We start from the raw sequence: 22551 nt of genomic DNA, 5'->3' as shown, positions 1-22551 counted from the left end.
CAAATCTTCCTCATAACTGTTTTGCAAACTTTCATCCCTGGTAAAGCTGGTCTAAGTCCTATTTTGTGGGTTTGTACTGTGCCAAGTAAAGGAGAACACACAGCAAACTTTCCAGTGTAAACACAGACCATCTTTACAAATCAACGGTCATCTAACTTAATTTCATACTTCTGACCACAATATTCTTCTGCACCCAACTGAATCCTATTTTTAAAAATAACTTCAGAGCAGTGAGTGGGCTTATCTTAACCTCTTCCATCTTTGATAGTATTGACCACAGGCTTAGATCTCCTTGACCTGAGTGAACCCGTCTCTCAAACCCAAACCAAAGCCAAGAAGTTGGAGGCCTCATCGAAAACCTCATCCCTCAAGAAAAAGGCTGATGGATCTGAACTCATCAGTGCGGATGCTGAGCAGAGAGGCCAGCCTCTCCGAGGCCCAGAGACTTCATCCTTAGATTTAGGTAAGGTAATAGCATGTGTCGCCTGCTGCTTGCCCCTGCCTTAATACAAGGAAATTCCACAAATGACATTAAAACCATGGGAAAGGAGTAGAAAAGATTAATTCCATGTAGGAAATGGGCAGCACACACTTTTGTTCTTGGATTAAATAGCAGTTGGGGCATCCAATTTTGCATAACTGATGTGGATTCATTCATTTATTTATTCAACCCACATGTGTCGAATTCTTGATAGATGGCAGGTGCCATATGAGGCATTGGAGTTACAAGTAAGAATAACACATGAATCTTGCTCTCTAGGAGAATTTAGTCTAGATTGGGAGGTAGCCAGTTGAGAGAGAGAGAAAACAACTTTAACACAAGGTCCAGGAACAGCCAGCCAGAACATGTAACATGCATGGGGATGTATCTGATACAATAATAACAGCTACCATTTATTGATGGCTTATAATCTCCAGGACTATGCTTGCATGATTTACATGTATTAGCCCATTAATTCATCATAACTCTGAAATAAGTGAGGAACCAGGTTTTCAAATTTAAATAATCTGCCCAAGATCTCAATATAAGAAAGAGCTAGAATTTGAGCCTAGTTCTGATTAACGTCAAAGCCCATCCTGTTTTCTACTGTACATCTTCCTGAAAAAGGAAAGCTTAACTCATCTCATGCAACCAGTCAAATTAAGGTCTGCTTTATCAGGAGAAAGAAAAACGACAAGTATTTCAGAACATGTCCCCTCTCCCCTGCCATGTCCCTCTCTGAGGCCTTTGTCTTTGGAGAAAAACTTTATAAGTATCTCCAGTACTTCCTCACTATCCATGTGTTCTAGGTTTAGTCAGTTGTACAAATGAATAAATGAAATTTACACACTTATTTAAGGATATATTAAGTTCATAACAATATAACACAATAAACTTAAAAATGAGACTTTTATGTCTCTGATTTTAAGAAGATGTTCTGTGAAGAAGTCATAAAAATACTTAAAGAACTATGGAGGACATTGACTACCTCCTACCTTTCTATAAATTAAACCTATCTTTCTATAAATTAAAAAACTGGACCCCAAGGCTGTTTAAGTTATTTATTTACAGTCACACACTTATTAATGAAAATGAACCCAGCCAAGTTCTTTAACTGTAAGAATTAAACCACAGGGGAAAAAATTGTTCTAGCATTCTCTTGACTTTCTCCATTGCATCTTTACTTTCTCTTCCCATTATTAATTCACTCCTTTGATGAACTTAATCAGTTTATACAAAACCTGTGAAAAGTGTTCCACTTTCTTCTCACCTCCTTTTAACAGTGAGTCTCGGGGCGCCTGGGTGGCTCAGTCGGTTGGGCATCTGACTTCAGCTCAGGTTATGATCTCACGATTCGTGAGTTCGAGCCCCGTGTCAGGCTCTGTGCTGACAGCTCAGAGCCTGGAGCCTGTTTCAGATTCTGTGTCTCCCTCTCTCTCTGACCCTCCCCCATTCATGCTGTCTCTCTCTCTGTCTCAAAAATAAATAAAAAACGTTAAAAAAAAAAGTGAGGCTCATCTCTTTAAACAGATTTTTTTTCTTTTTTTTCATTTATTTCTTTTTTTTTTTTAATTTACATCCAAGTTAGCATATAGTGCAACAATGATTTAAGGATTAGATTCCTTAATGCCCCTTACCCATTCAGCCCATCCCCCCTCCCACAACCTCTTCACCAACCCTCTGTTTGATCTCTATATTTAAGAGTCTCTTATGTTTTGTCCCTTTCCCTGTTTTTATATTATTTTTGCTTACCTTCCCTTAAATTCATCTGTTTTGTATCTTAAAGTCCTCATATGAGTGAAGTCATATATTTGTCTTTCTCTGACTGACTAATTTGCTTAGCATAATACCCTCCAGTTCCATCCACGTAGTTGCAAATGGCAAGATTTCATTCTTTTTGATTGCCGAGTAATACTCCACTGTATATATATGCCACATCTTCCCGGATATTTGGGCTCTTTCCATACTTTGGCTATTGTTGATAGTGCTACTATAAACATGGGGGTGCATGTGCCCCTTCGAAACAGCACACCTATATCCTTTGGATAAATACCTAGTAGTGCAATTGCTGGGTGGTAGGGTAGTTCTATTTTTAATTTTTTGAGGAACCTCCATACTGTTTTCCAGAGAGGCTGCACCAGTTTGCACTCCCACCAGCAGTGCAAAAGAGATCCTCTTTCTCTGCATCCTCATCAACATGTTTTTCCTGAATTGTTAATGTTAGCCATTCTGACAGGTGTGAAGTGGTATCTCATTGTGGTTTCCATTTGTATTTTCCTGATGATGAGTCATGTTGAGCATTTTTTCATGTGTCTGTCAGCCATCTGGATGTCTTTGGAGAAGTGTCTATTCATGTCTTTTGCCCATTTCTTCACTGGATTCTTTGTTTTTTGGGTGTTGAGTTTGATAAGTTCTTTATAGATTTTGGGTATTACCCCTTGGTCTGATATGTCGTTTGCAAATATCTTCTCCCATTTCATCAGTTGCCTTTTAGTTTTGCTGATTGTTTCCTTCACTGTGCAGAAGCTTTTTATTTTGTTGAGGTCCCAATAGTTCACTTTTGCTTTTGTTTCCCTTGCTTCTGGAGACGTGTTGAGTAAGAAGTTGCTATGGCCATGGTCAAAGAAGTTTTTGCCTGCTTTCTCCTCTAGGATTTTGATGGCTTCCTGTCTTACATTTAGGTCTTTCATTCATTTTGAGTTTATTTTTGCGTATGGTGTAAGAAAGTGGTCCAGGTTCATTTTTCTGCATGTCGCTGTCAAGTTTTCCCAGCACCATTTGCTGAAGAGATTGTCTTTATTCCATTGGATATTCTTTCCTGCTTTGTCAAAGATTAGTTAGCCATACGTTTGTGGGTCCATTTCTGGGTTCTGTATTCTGTTGATTGATCTGAGTGTGTTTTTGTGCCAGTACCATTCTGTCTTGATGATTACAGGTTTGTAATACATCTTGAAGTTCAGGATTGTGTTGCCTCCAGCTTTGGTTTTCTTTTTTAAGATTGCTTTGGCTATTTGGGGTCTTTTCTGGTTCCATACAAATTTTAGGATTGTTTGTTCTAGCTCTGTGAAGAATGCTGGTGTTATTTTGATAGGGATGGCATAAACAGAATTTCTTTTTATAAACATGCCAGAAGTGTCTCAAAGTCACCTCCTTAGCTAGAGGCAGGTAGGATAGTACTCCATATGTTCATTCCATGGGGGTTCCATGGACTCATACACAGGATTCAGAATGCACACAGCTCTTGAAACAAATTCAGGTAAAAGAACTTGATTGTTTAACTATAAGTAAACCAATGTTTCTTAATGGGTCTCATTTTTATTTAGCTGCACATGTTTTTTTTTTTTAATTTTTTTTCAACGTTTATTCATTTTTGGGACAGAGAGAGACAGAACATGAACGGGGGAGGGGCAGAGAGAGAGGGAGACACAGAATCGGAAACAGGCTCCAGGCTCTGAGCCATCAGCCCAGAGCCCGACGCGGGGCTCGAACTCGCGGACCGAGAGATCGTGACCTGGCTGAAGTCGGACGCCTAACCAACTGCGCCACCCAGGCGCCCCATAGCTGCACATGTTTTAATTAATTTTCATGCAACCTTAAAACACTGGTCTTAGGTTTAGGAGCATCAGTTGAGTGAAGTTCACTTGTATAAAACTTCTTAATCTTGATCTCTCTTCTGTCTGTATCTCATATTCCACTGTCCTTTTACCCCTTTCCCATCTCCTTCATAGACATTCAAACACAGCTGGAAAAATGGGATGATGTTAAGTTTCATGGAGATCGAAATAGCAAGGGGCATCCAATGGCAGAAAGAAAATCATGCTCTTCTAGAACTGGATCAAAGGAACTCTTATGGTAAGATATTGTAATATCAGAAAATAGCTATTGATGTGTAAACTGTATGGGTATTTCTCCTATGTACTGAAATAGCCAATGAGATAAATCAATCCAAATACTTGGTGCCATGTATAACCCCCTATGTTTCAATGTTAGTTATCATAGCTTCTAAAACTAAGTATTAAATCTGAATTGCCAAAGATTCAACCAATAATGACTATGGTAGATTCATAACCAGTATTCAATATTTCTTTAATATTTGTTGATAATTTTCTGAATGTGTAACTGAGCCAATCAATAAAAATAGGTTTATGTATGTAGGTACATTTGTGTGCATATTCAATATATTATATGAATGGCAGTTAAATTAAATGTTTCTGGTTACACAGGTAACCTTTTCTGATTATCTTAATCATCATTGTCAGATAATACACTAATTAAGAACAATCTGTGGATGCTCATGAGAAAAATTGGCCACCTGAATTTTACCATGTTTTTAAGTCTTCCTGAAGGGCAACATGCTTCAGTCTCCTGTTGCCCCTTGCACATCTCCACTTATGGTGACATTTCAAATTCTGTGTAAAGATCAAATCACACCTGGGTCACTGTGAGACACTCCCCTCCCAAAATACTTTTAATAAAGCAGAACTGTTTGTAAGAAAAATGGGATTGTGTTTATTTACTTTTTGTACATAATTGAACTGAATTCTAAATCAATCAGATTTATATTATGCCTAGCACACTGCAGCCACTTAAACTTCAAACGTGGTTGTGTAAAATTATATAAAAGCTCTCTTTTTCATCAAAACTCTGATGAGAGCTTTGTTATCATGACTCTCAATGATCCAAATTAACTCAGTTTCTTGACTGTCTTCCTAGTTGAATTTGTTTCTTGATGTAATCTCCTTTTTTCATCCCCTCTAGGTCCTCAGAACACAGATCTCAACCAGAACTAAGTGGTGGGAAAAGCGCCCTGAACTCTGAGTCGGCTTCAGAATTGGAATTAGTGCCTCCAACGCAGGTCACAAAGCTGATTCTTTAATCCACCACCTTTTCTAATAGATAATTTATATCATAAATATTTTGTTTAAATTTTCCCCAAAAAAAGTTTGAAGTATTTTTTTCTGTATTTCATATGCTTTCTCAGTAATCTGTCTCAAAGCTTGAGACAACTAATGATATATGTGTCTATTTGGCTGGAACATGTCTCAACGAATTCACTATATATTTAGCACTTTTTCTTTGTTCTACCATTTACTTTTCCATTGTTTTGCAATATAAAATCTCTTCTACTCCAGTATTAGCAAAATTTATATAACAAAACACAAAAAAGAGGAACTTACCTATTGACTCTTCATTCACATGTATGCCCTGTGGACCAAGGTACTTACATATCGGGATCCTGACTGTCACATTAAAGTAAATTTCATGTTGAAGAATTAATAATTACAGTATTAGCAGTAATTATAATAGTAAGAGCTACCATTTGTGAATGCCCACTAAGTATTAGGAACTTTACTATGTGCTTTTAATATGTTACATCCAATACTCAAATAATCCTATGAATTGTTATTAGCCTCATTTTAAGGATCCTTTAAAGAGTCTTGGTAAATTCAAAATCCTTTTTCTGAGACACCCAACTAGTCACTGATGGAAGTATGGTATGAACCGGATCTATCTGTCCACTACTTGACCCTCAACTCCAGTGTAACTGGCTTGTCTCTAACTAGTTCTTTCCTTTGGGTAAAACTACAAAGAAGGCCAAAGTCAGCCTCAATCTTTTCATTGGCACAAACACTCTCTAAGGATGCAGCCTTGATCTAAAACCACAAAGATCTCTTAAGAAATGTGTCCACATTCATGCATTCTGCAATCTAGTTGAAAGTAAGTGAGATGGAGTAAGCAAGAGAAATTTTCTTGAATTTACTAGATCAGACTAAGAGATACTGTGAGGTGAAGTAAAGGGATAATTATGATAATAGCAAATATTATTGATTGTTATGATAAAGTCTTCTAATAATACATGTTAGCTCATTTGATCCTGACAAATGGCTATATGAGGTAAGTTTATTTATTACCCCTATTTCGTAGATGGGAAACTAAGACACAGTGAGATTAGGAAAATTGTCCATGCACCCAGAACTGGTAAGCGGCCTAGAGCAGGAGGACACGGATAAGAAATGTTGAGGCAATGGAAGGCCACTGGAATCAACCACTAAGAGAACCGACTCCTGTTCCCATTTCTAACATTCACTGGAGAGGAGTGGGCATTACTGCTTCCAGGACTCTGCTGGAAAACAAGTCAGCTCACTTCCAGAACAAATAAACCTAGAAAGCTTAATGAAATGTAAATATAACATAAAAATGTATTTTCATCCTCTGTATTCATTCTGTATTTTTTTAATTGATAACATTTATTAGAGAAACATTCTTATTAAGTGCATTAGAGATTTAGATTCAGCTAAAGTAATTGGTACTGTTTCATAACCTGGAATCCTTGGAAAAATTTAATGTAGCAATAGAACATTTGTTTTTGTAGAGCGGGAGATTTGGCACAGGTGGGCTGTGTTCTACCCAACGCTGGAGGGGCAGAGGATCAACTGGGGCCCTCAGTTGCCGTGGAGACCCACAATGCATTTATCTTGTTATTCCAATGACTGCTCCTCTCCTGCTGGTTGTCTGATTTCATCCCACCACAGCATCCTTCCTCTTGCTCACTGGTGTGCCTTTAAGCAAACACAATGTGCTTCGGAAAATTTGTGTGGGATTCCCGATATTGTCCTCCAAAACATAATTTAAAATGCACCATGACAGTTCTGTCTAGATAAATTGTCATGAATCCTTTACAGGCTCACCAATTATATGTAAAGAATTTATCCCTTAATTTGCTTTTTTTTTGTGTTTGTGACATTTATCCATTTTTGAGAGACAGAGCACAAGCAGGGGTGGGGCAGAGAGAGAGAGGGAGACACAGAATCTAAAGCAGGCTGCAGGCTCTGAGCTGTCAGCACAGAGCCCAAAACAGGGCTCGAACTCACAGTGAGATCATGACCTGAGCCGAAGCTGGATGCTCAAACGACTGAGCCACCCAGGCGCCCCGCCCCCCTTAATTTGCTTTTTTTTTTTTTAATTTTTTTTTTTCAACGTTTATTTATTTTTGGGACAGAGAGAGACAGAGCATGAACGGGGGAGGGGCAGAGAGAGAGGGAGACACAGAATCGGAAACAGGCTCCAGGCTCCGAGCCATCAGCCCAGAGCCTGACGCGGGGCTCGAACTCACGGACCGCGAGATCGTGACCTGGCTGAAGTCGGACGCTTAACCGACTGCGCCACCCAGGCGCCCCTAATTTGCTTTTTTAAAAACACTGCATGCTTTTCAAGATTTTTCTAAACTAGGAAAATCATAATCTCCTAGTTTTAAGTCTACCATAGTGTTAAATAAGGACAATTTCATGAATTGGGGAATTTAATCATCTGAAATACTAAATCACTGAAATAAAGCAGCAAGAGCATAGGCTGATTAACCTAATTGTAATAAAAGACAGGAAGGTGTTTTAACCGTTAGAAACATACTGCCCTTAAATATATGATCTTTCTAGGTAGATAAGATGATGAAGGTGATATAAAAATTCAACTTAAAACTGGCTTGCAGACTATTCAAATAAACGATTTCAGCTTACCAAAACTTATTTCTGCTCCACTATCACACAGATAGCTCATGAGAAAATCAAGGAAATGTTTTCTTCTCTCTCAAACCAACATAAATTATCTTAGGTTCAACAGGTAACAGGTGAGGAGCTATTTGCAAGCTTTATTTAAAAATCATATTTCAAGGGCGCCTGAGTGGCTTAGTTACATGCCAACTTTGGCTCAGGTCATGATCTTGCAGTTGATAAGTTTGAGCCCTGCGTCAGGCTCTGAGCTGACAGCTGGGAGCCTGGAGCCCGCTTCAGATTCTGTGTCTCCCTCTCTCTCTGCCCCTTCCCTTCTTGCACTCTTTCTCTCTCTCTCAAAAATAAATAAACATTTAAAAAATTTTTAATCATATTTCAAAAAAATTATATTTCAGAATCACAAAGAAAATGGAAAATTCTTATGTCAGCTCCTTTTCTTTTCAAAATGGAGAACAGGAAAAGCATAGTCTGGTCTCTTTCAAATAGTGTTTTGAATACACTAATCAGTGGCAGGAGATTATGATAAATTATATAATCTCTATGTATTTAAGAATAAAGTTTCGGGGCATCAGGGTGGCTCAGTCAGTTAAGCATCAGATTTGGCTCAGGTCATGATCTCGTGGTTTGTGGGTTCGAGCCCATGTCAGGTCCTGTGCTGATAGTTCAGAGCCTGGAGCCTGCTTTAGATTCTGTGTCTTCCTCTCTTTCTGCCCCTCCCCTGCTTATTCTCTCTCTCTCTCTCTCTCTCTCTCTCTCTCTCAAAGATAAATAAACATTAAAAATTAAAAAAAAAATAAAACAATAAAGTTTCTTGACACGCAACTGTGTAATTAGTATTCCCTGAAGTTAATTGTTTAAAGAAATCACACAATCTGAAAAATTAGAAAACGCTTGAAATGTTGAGGCAAAACACAGGTAATGATGTAAAATTAGCTTTTTCTATAAGTGGGTTCTATAAGATAGAGGTGGGGCAAAAGAAAATGAACCCAGCTTTTGCTGGAAAGTGACAGTTAAGCATTTCTTTGCCAAGTCTGGACACTGGAAGGATAGCTCCAAGACGGGTTCTTGCCAATTGAAGTTCGACTTATTGAGAAGCTGCAGGAACCAGGCTCTCCAGTTCTTAGTCATAGTTATGCTGCTCTCTGATTTTGCTGACCTCCACATAGAAAATGCTTCCTTCCATATAATCATAATTCCATCAAGTTGGCAGTATCCCAAACCAGAACAATTGCAACTTTTTAAAAAAAATTTTTTTGACATTTATTTATCTTTGAAAGACAGAGACAGAGACAGAGCGTGAGAGGGGTAGGGGCAGAGAGAGAGGGAGACACAGAATCTGAAGCAGGCTCCAGGCTCCGAGCTGTCAGCACAGAGACCTACGTGGGGCTTGAACTCACAAGCTGTGAGATCATGACCTGACCTGAAGTGAGACGCTCAACCCACTGAGCCACCCAGGCGCCCCTGAACAATTATAACTTTAAGATACAAGTGCAGATATGTTTTCTAAATTCTTAAAGGAGCAATACAAACAGAAATGCATTCTTAATAGCTGTCCTATTACACACCTCATGTGTATAAATGAAATATTTCAAACATATTATTTGAAATTCTTGCAATAATCTTGGAAATTAATATCCCCATTTCTCACATGAGAAATTCACCTTAAAGAGAAGTAGCAAAGGGAAGAAGAGCCAGCCTTCAAATCACCCATCAGCTTCTAAAGCCCTGTTCCTACCCACAAGCCACCTCATATCAACTACACCAAGCTTATTCACCCGAGAGAACTCACAAACCATCTATTTCCCTTCTCTTTGCAGTCCCTGATTATTACTTACATTTCTAGGATTAAGATGAGTTAAGGGATTTTAAAGAATATCACTTTCTTCCAGAAGCTTTGTAAGATAAATTAGGATTGCCATCGGATCTGAGGCCATGCACAATTTTGTGCCTCCCTCCCAAATTCATTCTGAACCTCTACTCTCTGCAATACTAATAGTTTGCATTTAAGCCCATTTCAGTTCAGCAAATGTGATTGAATGTCAACCCTCCAAAAGCTACAAGTAAGACAGTGAAAAAATTAGAAAAAGGAGTTCAATTATAAGAAGTAGCAAGACCTTATGTCTATTAGAAACAATTAGATGGTACGCTATGTAGTTTTGCTTGTTGGAAGACAGTGCAGGATCCACATCAACATCCCTTTTTCCCTCTTTTTTTTTTTTAATTTTTTTTTCAACGTTTTTATTTATTTTTGGGACAGAGAGAGACAGAGCATGAACGGGGGAGGGGCAGAGAGAGAGGGAGACACAGAATCGGAAACAGGCTCCAGGCTCTGAGCCATCAGCCCAGAGCCTGACGCGGGGCTCGAACTCACGGACCGCGAGATCGTGACCTGGCTGAAGTCGGACGCTTAACGACTGCGCCACCCAGGCGCCCCCTTTTTCCCTCTTGACAGCACACCAATGAGGTGTGAGTGAGCTACCAATGAGGAAGGAAGCAAAGATAGAAGGAAGGAGCAAAGAAAAGGCAGAAGGGCAAGAACAGCAGGAAGGCAAGAAGGAAGGAAAGAAATATGGAAGATCACTTTCAGCATAGTAGGAAATCTGCACATAGTAGGGACTCAACAAATACTTGCTGAAGTGGAAAAATAAGAGAATACTAACAGAGGAGAAACAACTCTTGTCAAATTTAACAATTCAAAAGTAGTGGCTAATTATTGTTTAACTAAAGAGCAGATCAAAATAAAAATAACGTAACAAAATTTTATTCTTTTATCATTTTGGAAGCTAGTTTCAAAAATAATTTTTAGTTACTCATGATAATAGACTATCCCTCTCTTTTCAAAATCAGCACTGATTTGCTTCAATGTTCTACAACATAGAATTTCATAATGGTACGGAGATGGGAACCATATGTGCCCGCCTTGCACAAAGCTCTAGAAATTTGCTCTGACACATAAGGTACGACTTTTTTGTGTGTACCTTCAACAATAAATATCTGTTGACTGATCAAGAAAAAAACTGTGACCATCTCAATGAGGCAAGAGTTTATCTGTTCTGTGTAAGGAACCAATTAGTCTCAGGGCACCTGTGTGGCTCAGTCAGTTAAGCGTCCAACTCTTAATTTTAACTCAGGTTATGATCGCACAGTTTGTGAGTTTGAGCCCCATGTTGGGCTCTGTACTGATACTGTGGAGCCTACTTGGAATTCTCTGTCTCCCTCTCTCTCTGCCCCTCCCCTACTCACGTGTGTGTGTGTGCACATGCTCCCTCTCTCTCAAAATAAATCAATTAATTAAAAAGAATCTAACTAGTCTCTATTAACCACTAAACAAAAGTGCTGTATATACAGAAAATTTTTAAATGAATTTCTAAAGTCACACCTGACAAGCACTAACCAGAAAGGTGATAACAAAAGCCAAGTTTTATAGCACTTACTATGTACTGAGCATTTTGTGTGTGCATTTACATGAGTTATTGTACTCAATTCTGGTATGGACTCTATAAGTGAATATACATTTTGCAGGTGAGAATACTGAGGATTATAGAGATTAAGTAATTTGTCCAAGGTCACCAGTTACTATTAAATCCAACCAGGATTTGGCCCCAGGCAGTCTGACTCCAAAGATTATGCTTTTAAATACTGGGTTATGCTGTTACCCAAAGTCTGCTAGTTGTTATAAGATATTTTTCCTTTCTACAGTTAAGCAGCTCCCATTCCCCATCAATCTCTTTTGAGAAGATACTGAGATTTTTAAAACTGTGTTTTGCTAGCAAATCTCTAGCAGTAACGTAAACGCAATTGTATAAGGAGTTACGAAAGACTGACATAGAGGTTAGCCAACGGTTATTATGCTAGGACAACCACAGCTACAAATACAGTAATTTTCAAATCATAATTTTGAATAAAGAGAATAAAACAATATTCTTAAAGAGTTATTTAATTCTTCTTATCCTTCACCCAGTGCTTATCATTCAGAACAAACAGCAGCTGGGAGAAAAAAACAAATCCTTTTTCTTTAGAGAGTGTAATACCTTAAAATCCAATTAGCTTAAACCAATTAAAATACTATTTTTAAAGCCAAGGCACTTCCAGGAGGTTGTTGTAACTGTGGAGCATTTTTCAAAATCATGCGATGATGCAAAGTAATGCCGGCATCAGAGTATATTTGTAAACTCCGGAGTTCCACTCGCCTACATGGAATGTCAGCATCTGATCAGAAGTTCTCATCATGGGGCCCTACATCAGCAGTATCAGCATCACCTGGGAACTTGTTAGAAATGCAGATTCTGGCCCCCACTCCCACACCTACACGTACTGAAGCAGAAACCCTGGTTGTGGGGCCCAGCAATCTGTGTCTGGACAAGACTTCCAAATGATTCTGATGCCCACTCAAGCTTGAGAACTACTAATGTAGCCACTGTGATACCAAAACAGCCACAACTCAAATTTATGGCTATCATTGTTTTGCTGACCATTCCTCTAGTCAAGTACTAAACAATATCTGCAGCTTACCAGCATTGCTTATCTGTTTTCCCAGACGACAGTTTTTTGCCTGTAAAGAAATTAGATAAAAAAAAAAAAAAAAAAAAAAGTCTTGGTTGAAAGAAAGGCTGATCTTTAGGTGTTAGAATCCGTATTTCACTGTCAATCCTAAACTAGCATGACTGGGGGCTGAAAAGTTTCAGAACCTTTTTAGTTGCATATTACTCTTGGCTTGAAAACAGCCTTTGTTTGCAGTGTTTTTCTATACTTTATAACATTTAGCTTAGCTTCCTTGGACAAAATAAATGGCTTTGAAATGTGAGGTAGACAATAACTTGTCTTAGTAATGACTTAAGGCCTTTCTAACTAGGTGGAAAATAGCACTTACCTAAATAGTAACTGTACTACTGAAATAAAATTTCATTTGCACAGTAGGATTCTGTTTACACTTGCTGTTTTAAGCGGCAAAGAGAATATGAACTGTAAGTCTAGAATCCTGAGAGAGAGATTTTGCCTCTTCTTCCTGATATATGGTGCCCTTTGCGTCCTGTGATTCATAATCCACTTGGGTCGTGAAACATTGATGAAGGGAAGCCAGTGACAGTAATGGAGTTCTGTTAGGTCAGGTTTCACAGGCAAGACAGATCATATTTCACTGGTAAAAAGTGCCTCTAATAAAAGGAGATGCCTTGGGACAAAAATATTAGTGCTTTCTCTTTCTTCTCATGCCATTCATGGGTCATTTATGACATTATTATATAAATACACAGCTTATTTCTCACCATGTGTCCACATTTTTAAAATTTATTTATTTATTTCATTAATGAGGGAACCAGCAGGAAGACAAAAGAGTTAGTTCCAAAGTAAAGGAACAGAGATGGTTGGGAAAGAAATGCCAGAAAAAGATTTCCAAGTTTGATACAAGATTGGTTAACTTTCTACAAGACAATAAGATCATATCATCTTTGGTGTTAACTTTGTTACCAGGCTATACCATCCTAACGACTTACCAGTTTTAAAAATTTGCAAACCATCTGCACCTTTATATTTGTAAAGTGACCGAAATGTATTGTGACCCAAGAGTGTCAGATAAGGGTGGTAGCGGGATGAACAGCCGTCCCCAAAAGATCTGTGTCTACATCCTAATCTCTGGAACCTGTGGTAGTCAATCCCACTTATGTTTTTGGAGCTCTCTCCCCCCAGCCCCGCCTCAATATCTGGGTTGAGAGAAAGTAGTAGCTTTCACAAGGCCCAGAGAACAAGAGAAGGTGCTTGTTCATGGTGGTCATTGAGCCTGGCCCGCCTGAGAATGAGGCACTGATGCCCACGCAGACTTGGATGTGTCCTCATCGCCCTCCCTCTTCTGACCACACACACTATTCCAGAGGCCTTACCTCTGTGTTGCTAACAGGCCTAGCTCTTTACTAGGTGTTCCACTAAGGCACCCTGCAGTCATTCCCCTTCCCCAGAATCAGGGCACAGGGCCTTGCTAACACAGACCTCTGCCACTCCAGGCACAGAACCAAAAAATAAGTCCCCTCTCAATTTCCTACAAGTTCCCCTTAGCCTCTTGGATTTACCAAGAAACCTTGACTGAGAACACATAGTGTTCTGGGAGTAGGGAAGAGAAATACCTTTAAGTAATTCATTCACATATTCTCCAACAGCATATCTTCAACAAGTATTTACTGACTGCTTATGGAGCAGCTACTGTTTGTAGGAGATACCAGGGACACAGCAGTGAATATATCGAGGAGAAAACATGAATTAAGGTTCCAATAAATTAACCTTCCTTGTTCATTAGTGCGAAATACAGTCTAAGACTGTTATTTATGCATAACAATTTACTTGTGCATAACAATTACATCATTATTGTTTTCAGCCCACTATATTCTTGAGGACTTCTTGGTTGATTCCCTCAACCGTGCATGAACCTCTAAGAGAGTTTTCTGTATTTTGCATCTTTCCAAAATGGCCACTTGAGCACAGCCTCCTGTGAGAGGCAGTATAGTACAGTAGTTATGAACATGGCTCAGAGCATCAGCCCTACCACTTACTAGCTGTGTGATGTTGGGCAAGTTAATTCACATTCTGTGCTTCAATTTCATGGAGTTGGTGATAATACCTACTTCACAGGTTATTGAAAAGACAAAGTGAGTTATAGTATCTAAAGGACTTGAGGCAGCATCTGGCATGTAGTGAGCTCTGGTATTACAACTGTGTGATAATAAGGGGGTAGGGGTCCTCTTGAGAACCAGCAATGATGGAGAAAAAAATGAAAAGCAGCTGAGCTATATAGATGGTAAGTGCTCAGTGAAGGGCAACGTTTTGCTGTGGAACAATGGTTTTCATACATGACTGCTTTTCAAAATCACCAAAAGAGCTTTTAAACATTTAGTGCCCAGACCCTACCCCCAGAAATTCTTTAACTGGTCTAGGATGGGGCCCAGGCCTGTTCAAGTAACCCCCATAGAAGCCAAGGTTGAGCATCTCTAAAGAAGAGTAATCAAACACCTGGGTAAAAGGCAATAAAAGGGTGTAGAGAGTTTCATTCCACAAGCATCCCTCTTCCTGTTCCCCAAGGTCTAGCTGCCCTATCAGGACAGTCCCTCATCCTGCAGTCTGTAGGCATCTTTAGGGTATACATCACTTGTCAGGCCCTAGGCTGGGTACAGGGGAGAACAAAAGTTCGCAGACAAAATCCTACCCTCATGGATCACACAGTGTAGCAGAAAGATAGACAAGAAAATAAGCAATTACATGGAGAAAAAAATCACACCTTGAGTTCTCGTGGGGAAAGGTCTGAACAAACCACAGTATATACTTTACTAGGAAATCCCTGGGAAAGAATAGAGTGGATCTATAAATACTAAATATGGACACTCTCCAAGATATATTGTTGAATGAAGAAAAGTAAGCTACAGAATAGCATACCCTTGATGTCGCCAAAATTTTTGTAACACGTTACTGTCTAGGGTACATAAATATATATGCAACCAACAAGAAGCTCTAGAGGTACACCTCTTATTTTCCATGATTCTGAAAGCATTAATTTTTTTCAAAAAGAATGTATTTAGTTTTTGTGAAATTAAAAATTAGCAACATTTAGGGGCGCCTGGGTGGCTCAGTCGGTTGGGCGTCCGACTTCGGCTCAGGTCACGATCTCGCGGTCCGTGAGTTCGAGCCCCGCGTCGGGCTCTGGGCTGATGGCTCAGAGCCTGGAGCCTGCTTCCGATTCTGTGTCTCCCTCTCTCTCTGCCCCTCCCCTGTTCATGCTCTGTCTCTCTCTGTCCCAAAAATAAATAAACGTTAAAAAAATTTTTTTTTAAATTAGCAACATTTTAAAAATTCCAGCAGATCTTTGTGGGGCTGGAGGCTGGTCTTCTGAATATTTGCATTTAGCTAAGTGAAGATGTCTTTCACAATGTCTGTTAATTGTGACAAACTTGTTGACATTAACAAACATGATCTCATCTAAGTGACTACCACTTAACAGAGCAATGTCCTGAGGATATTGGGCATGAGGCAGATGTGTGCCAATAGAGGGAAGGCAAAGGAAAGAGAATTCACCATGAGGATCTGCTGTGTATGTAAGGAAAAAGGTCTAGCAGCACCTTCCATCTCTGCAGCTTAGTTTTACCCGAAGCTAGTCCTAACTAACTGGAAGCCTGAATATCAGTTTTTAGGTCTAGGCTTCTAATGGAGATTCTCCATCTTAGCTGCATATTAGAATCCTATTGGAAGGCTACTAAGATATCAATGCCTAGAACCATGACCAATGAAAGTAAGATCTTTGGGAGGCTGGGCCTGGGGCTTTGGTTTTACCATGACCAGGGCTACTAAGATATCAATGCCTAGAACCATGACCAATGAAAGTAAGATCTTTGGGAGGCTGGGCCTGGGGCTTTGGTTTTACCATGACCAGGGCTAAGACCCACTCTTAGAAGAATCATGCATGCAGGCTCATACACATTTTGGTACCATCCCAGTTTGGGTAACATCATGCTTGCAAAGTACTCCAAAAATAGCATCCTTTGCAGATGCTTCTTAAACTGTAGGGAAATATGAGAAAAGGAAAAATATTTGTACTTTTGTATTCAGTAATTCTAGTAGTATAACACCATGCATTTGGTTTATTTCAGGCTCGATTGACCAAAGAACAGCGCTGGGGAAGTGCATTACTTTCCAGAAACCACTCCTTGGAAGAAGAATTTGAAAGGGCAAAAGCAGCAGTGGAGGTAACTTTCTTTTTAAATTATTTTTTCTGTTTCATGTTGTTGGGAGTGGAATTCAAAAACTCAGACTTCAGCAGGATACATATGAAATGAGTCTTACTTTAATGACACGAAGTAACCATGATAATGATTATTAGAATAAGATCTGTTACCAGAGAACTTGTGACTTGGATGACTAATAAATGCTAATTCCTGTGCCAATTCTGTGATAGCTTAACAATCTGTCTGAAGTCCTAGGTCAGAAAGATCTCTGAGCCTCATTTGTGTTCCATGATGAACCTATGTAATGAATTTGCTATGCCTCTGTGAGGCCAAGTTTCATGCTTGATATTTCTGTCTCTCTAGCATCCAGCACAATGTCTGAAAGGCAGAGAAATTCATGTTCCTCCTGAAATATACATTTTTCTAACTGAGTGAGGTAAAAAGCAAGGCTTAGGTATTCTATGAGATATTCTAGCCAGTGGATATCCCATCTTGACTCGAGTCATAAATTTTTACTATTAAGATTGTCCAAAACAATGGCAATGTTGATAAATCAAATGAAATGCTTCATTTGAATATTTATTTCTTTTTTAAAATTGTTCTAATGTTTATTTATTTTTGAGGCAGAGAGCAAGCAGAGGAGGGGCAGAGAGAGAGGAAGACACAGAATCTGAAGCAGGGTCTAGGCTCTGAGCTGTCAGCACAGAGCCTGATGCGGGGCTTAGACTCAGAAAACGTGACAGCATGACCTGAGCTGAAGTTGGACGCTTAACCAACTGAACCACCCAGGCACCCCCCTTTTTTTTTTAGCCTCCTAATAAGAAAAGCATAAACAGAAAGAGGGAGAAAAGGGGAAAGAAGGAAGAGAAGCCCCCAAAGAAGCAACCTTTGCTGTCTTTTTATCAATTTCCTCCCTGGTTGGAATCACAAAGAGTACTTTACAGACACCATCTATGATACTCATCAAAGCTTTGCTAGATTGCTATGTAAGAGTGGAGCTTTTCACCAAACCCAAGTATGAATTTTTTAGGATCTCTATTTCCATCAATGATTTGAAATCTTGAAAATTTAAAGTATTCCTGTGATATGGTTCATTTATGTGGCTATCTTACCACTAGGATTTGGATGAAATTATTATACTATGAGCAGTCTTTCAGTAACTCCATACTTGAAGTGCAATTAAATCATATTTGCAGTTTCATATTGAAAGGTTTTATAGTCTAGGAAATAATTCTAGCCATAATTTAATATCATCATTCATCAATCCAGTAAGAACAACTTTATCTCATCACAATACAATTCACCAAATTTCTTCTTTTAATTTTATCCCTTTTTAGTTTAAAAAAAGTTAATGCATTAGTGTTCTTGAATGTGATCAATTGATATATTTGAGTGAGACCAGCTGAGTGCAATCAAATTGTTCAACTCATGGAGCCTGTAACTCAATTTATCTTAAATGTAGATTTTTCCAGACTTAAGAGCTAATTTAAATTCATCTTTTGAATTCCTACTATGTGTAGCACACTGAATTATCACCAAAAAGATGATTTAGAACCATAGAATATTGGGTCAGTAAAGACATTAGAATTTATCTGGTCCCATTTATAATGAGAAACACAATGGGTTCAACTCAAAAGACCTAATTACAAAATAACATATCAATAAGGAAAAAATTATTCATTTATCCATCTGTGTGTATGTGTACATATATTCATAAAATCATTTCACCTTAGTGGGGAGGCCTTAGTAGTTATCTATCCCAACCAGGCACATAGAACAAAATTCGTTTCTTTTCAAACACACTTAACAAATTATTTATTCAAACATAACCTGTTTCTATTTGAATACTTCAAATTAGGGGCAACTTCTTTTCTAGAAAATCTGCTTCTATTTTGGACAGTACTAACCATTAAAAAGCTCTTCCATGTATTATGCTGAAATTGGCCTACCAGCAACTTCCATTTCTCTTTCGTCTTGGCTTTGCTCTCTGGAACAAGGCAGAATTAGTTTAATCCCTTCTTTACATGATGTCCACCTGACCCCACAAAGCCTTCTCTTGGCTTCTCCTTGTCTCTCCTGGGAATTGAGAAACTGATGTGTTATTCCAACTTATCACTAATAGCTAAATGACAACATACATTTCATCAACCAATATGGGCTTCAGTTTCCACACTTCTATGGTCCTTTCCAGTTTAGAATCCTTGGGGGCTGTAAGTCACTTCAAGTAGTTATTCATTCACCAAACACTGACTGTCTGCATGTGCTAACTTCTGAACTAGGTATTAGAGATAAAGAAATGAGCCAACCCAGCCTAGCTGTCTAACAGCATGGACCAGAGGACCAACTTGGACAAATCACTTGCTCCGTCAACTTTAGTTTCCTCATCCGTGAGATGAGGGGCTTGGATTTCTAATATACTAAAATCCTATGAGTTTATGGCTTCAAGGGAAATGAATTTGTAAGTAAAGAATTCCCAGCAAATCAGAAAATTGTAAGCAGATTGCCTCATCTGGAAGCCTGGAACTGAGAAGCTTTCTTAGGGAATGAGGGAAGATGTTGCTGACCAGAAGGCAAGAAGAGGTGTGGAGAAAAAAGGCAGGGGATAGAGGGGAGTATTTCACTAAGCTGATGGTAAATCAGACCTACAAAACTTCACATGTATGTGGACTATTTACTTCCTAACATTATTCTTATCCAAGGGTATAATCTAGTTCATGGAGAGGATATGATGAAAGGCATCAAAGTATACATGACCCAGCTTTTGACCCAGCCACTCAGAATTTATCCTAGAGAAATAAGCGTGAAATTTTACAATAATTTTTTAAATAGTGAAAATTTGGAATCAGCTTAAGTGTCCCAGAATAGAGAATTAGCTAAATTATATCTCTGTAGTAAAATGCTGTGTAACCATTAAAAACTACGTTATGGAAAATATTTAAGATCATGTAAAAATGTCCAGTGATGATTGGAATAATAATGTATTTTACTGACAGTTTTACAATATGATCCCAACTTTGTAAAATGAAAATGGCATAATGCCTAACATGTTAAAGTGCATATGGTGTGCCAGTCGGGAGAATTATATGGATGATCTCGTTTAATCCTCATAGTAGTCTTATGAAGAAGGTAACACTACTATTCCCATTTTGCAGATGAGAAAACAGGTTTAAAGAGATTTCAGACATTTCTATAGCATTTTATAAGCAATTACGATCGATTGAAAAATGAGTACCACTCATTTAGCAAGTTTCTAAGCCATGGTTTTCACCCAGACTCCAGGGCCCATATTCTGAATTACTGCAATTTATAAGCATAAAGAGAATCAGTTAACAGCAGTTATATTGGCAGGCTAGGTTTGGAGTGATCTTACTTCTTCCATTAGCTTATCTGTATTTTCCAAATGTTCCATCATAAACATGTATTATGTTGGTAATCAAGGGAAAACTGGTAAGTTGTAGACACTGTAGTGGGGCATGAGATTCTTAAAAGAACGAAAAGTGCCTCGTTCTTCATTGCAAAACAAATAAAGAAAGGTGCTGTGGATTGGCTTTATTAGAGACGGTTCTCACACTAGTAAGACATAGGAAAATCATGCCTGGAGCAAGCTGAATTTTTCCGAAGTCTCTATCTTATATTTTTATATCATCTGTTTCCAATATTCCTTCTATTTCATGTTTTATTCCATCTTTAAACCCTATTTTTCTGTCGCCATCCTGCCTCTTGACCTGATACCGGTGCCCTTTCCGGCTCCTTCTGCTCCTCAGTCCCCTGATGAGCCCCAGGGGCTTCCCTATGTTCCTCTCACATGACAACCTCATTGCCCTGCTCTGTCTTCTGTGGGGACCCACTCCCCCCAGATCTTCATGTGGCAGTTTTCTTCTTGTCATCCAGATTTTAGCTTGAGTGCCAATGCCTCAGAAAAGCTGAACCTGACCACCCAGTTGCTATCACAGAGCCTAGAGTTTTGTTTTTCATCCTTATATTTATCACTGGGTCTTTTCTTGTTTGTTTCTGTCAGTTTGTTGTCTGTCTTTTTACTTTAAAATGTAACCTCCGTGAGAAAGAGGAACTTGTCTCTTATTTAGAGCAATGTCTAGAACAATATCTGGTACCTAGTAGGTATTCAGTGAATACTTGTTGAATTAATGGATGGCTGGCTGATTGTTAATCACCTAATGTGGTCAGCACTTCCTTCTCTCTGTTGTTGCATGTAAAGTACCATATAACCTCCTAATATAATTTAGTATTTACATTTTCATTGCTGATTGGAGACAAACAACTCTGTCTATGGCATATAGATTTCGGCCAAGGCTATGCTGAAGTGTCTTGTGTGGTTGTCCTCATCTCAACATCAGTCAGTGAGACACATTTATAACAATGCAGGTAGCACTGACCAGTCCTTGCCATGAGTAATATTAGGCATGTTTTATATTTTACATGGTACGAACTGGTTTTTACTTCCACAGCATAATACATGACAATGTACAAATCAAATAATGTTTGAGCTAAAATGCTCAAAAATAGTCTCTTCTACTAGAGAAAATACATCTAATGCCACATGCACATTTATTGCATATATTAAATGAGCTGGGAATCTGTTTATGTGCAAAGGCTGACATTGCTTAGGCTCAAGCTGAACTGTTAAATCAAGTAAGGCTTTGTACGGTGGAGGGGGAGGATGCTTTTGCCTCTGTATCTTCCATTTTATTGAAAAATCACCAAAACTTCATCTCTGTTCAAAAGTGTTGTAATTTTAGGACATAGAACCAAATATTCATATTCTAGACTTTAAAAGAAAAATCTTCCCTGAACAAGAAGGGAAAGTAACTTACTTTCCTCTTGGATTTTCTTTCTAGCCAGTATCTAGCTAAAGCACTGTCAGCTACAATGGGTCTCTAGGAAGGATGCACAAGGAGTCTCAGAAGTGAGAAGCAGGGAAGGAGCCCTGGGAGCTCAATGAGGCCTGAAGCTGCCTCCCAGGAATGGAGATCCCGAGTGGGAACTGTGTTGCATCTGTGGAGGAGAGAGAAGTCACGTGGGCAGTCAGCACACTTGCAACCACACATGAAAAGTATATCCTTTATCCCTATTTAGCAGGGAAGGAAAGAGCCAGCATCTGGTAGTATTGTATTTCGCTGGTTAGTCTCTCTAGGTGCCCCAGCCTTCAAATTAATTGGATTTAGTAACAAATTCGTTCTTAGTAACAAATTAAGTCCTTCTATAGGCCAGGCACTATGCTGGGTGCTAAGAATACAAAATTGAATAAGACAGCCTCTGCCCTTAAAGAGCTGGAAGAATCACAGATACATGCACACAGCTCAGGGGATCACTCAAGTATAGCTTATCACATGATGTTGCTACTATGGGTTTACATGGCCACCTCCACACTAGGCTTTGACTTCTTCCAGGCAGGACCATGTTGCATCCTTCTTTATGCCCTCAGCACCTTTCAGAGAGTCTGGTGCAGAGCAAGGCCCTACAAAGTTTTGCTGGATGCATAAAGGAACAAATTAGCAATTGATTCCTCAAATGTATGTATTTCATCCAAGCATCTCTTCATTAGTGGGTGCTTAAGAAATGTCACAAACCTACTAACAGAAGATGAACTGTGTATCCCTGGAATCAAAGTCACATTTCACTTGGTCCCAATACTATCATAATGCTTATTGTACACGTTTTAATCAATGTTTTCACAGCTCTAATTTTACCCAGAGGGAGGGATCCTTGTGAGCAAATTTTGAAAAAGAATAATGACATGTGTGAATAAGGAAAAATGAGGATGCACAGACAAAAGGAACATAGTGGTCAGAAGCAAGAAAAAGAACAGGAAGTGTAATTTTAAATCCTCTTGGCTAATTGAGTC

The 22551-nt window shown here is 38.9% G+C and overlaps 1 protein-coding gene across 5 annotated transcripts in view; it reads left to right on the top strand.

Annotated features, from left to right (window-relative positions):
- Nucleotides 1-22551, top strand: part of PEX5L (peroxisomal biogenesis factor 5 like) — a 164597-nt gene that overhangs the window by 85885 nt on the left and 56161 nt on the right. For 3 of the 5 annotated variants that reach the window (XM_047099709.1, XM_047099707.1, XM_047099708.1), the window contains 4 exons: nucleotides 269-463; nucleotides 4210-4333; nucleotides 5240-5336; nucleotides 16614-16709. In XM_047099709.1, the coding sequence (XP_046955665.1) occupies nucleotides 269-463; nucleotides 4210-4333; nucleotides 5240-5336; nucleotides 16614-16709 (512 nt within the window). The remainder of the gene's footprint in view (nucleotides 1-268; nucleotides 464-4209; nucleotides 4334-5239; nucleotides 5337-16613; nucleotides 16710-22551) is intronic. The other 2 variants (XM_047099710.1, XM_047099711.1) reach the window with 1 other exon arrangement.

Source organism: Lynx rufus, unplaced genomic scaffold, assembly GCF_022079265.1.
Source record: "Lynx rufus isolate CCGP_SWC_20201006 ecotype Redwood Valley unplaced genomic scaffold, mLynRuf1.p SCAF_5, whole genome shotgun sequence".
Classification (NCBI taxonomy): Eukaryota; Metazoa; Chordata; class Mammalia; order Carnivora; family Felidae; genus Lynx; species Lynx rufus.
This window is presented reverse-complemented; position numbering and strand designations above follow the sequence as displayed.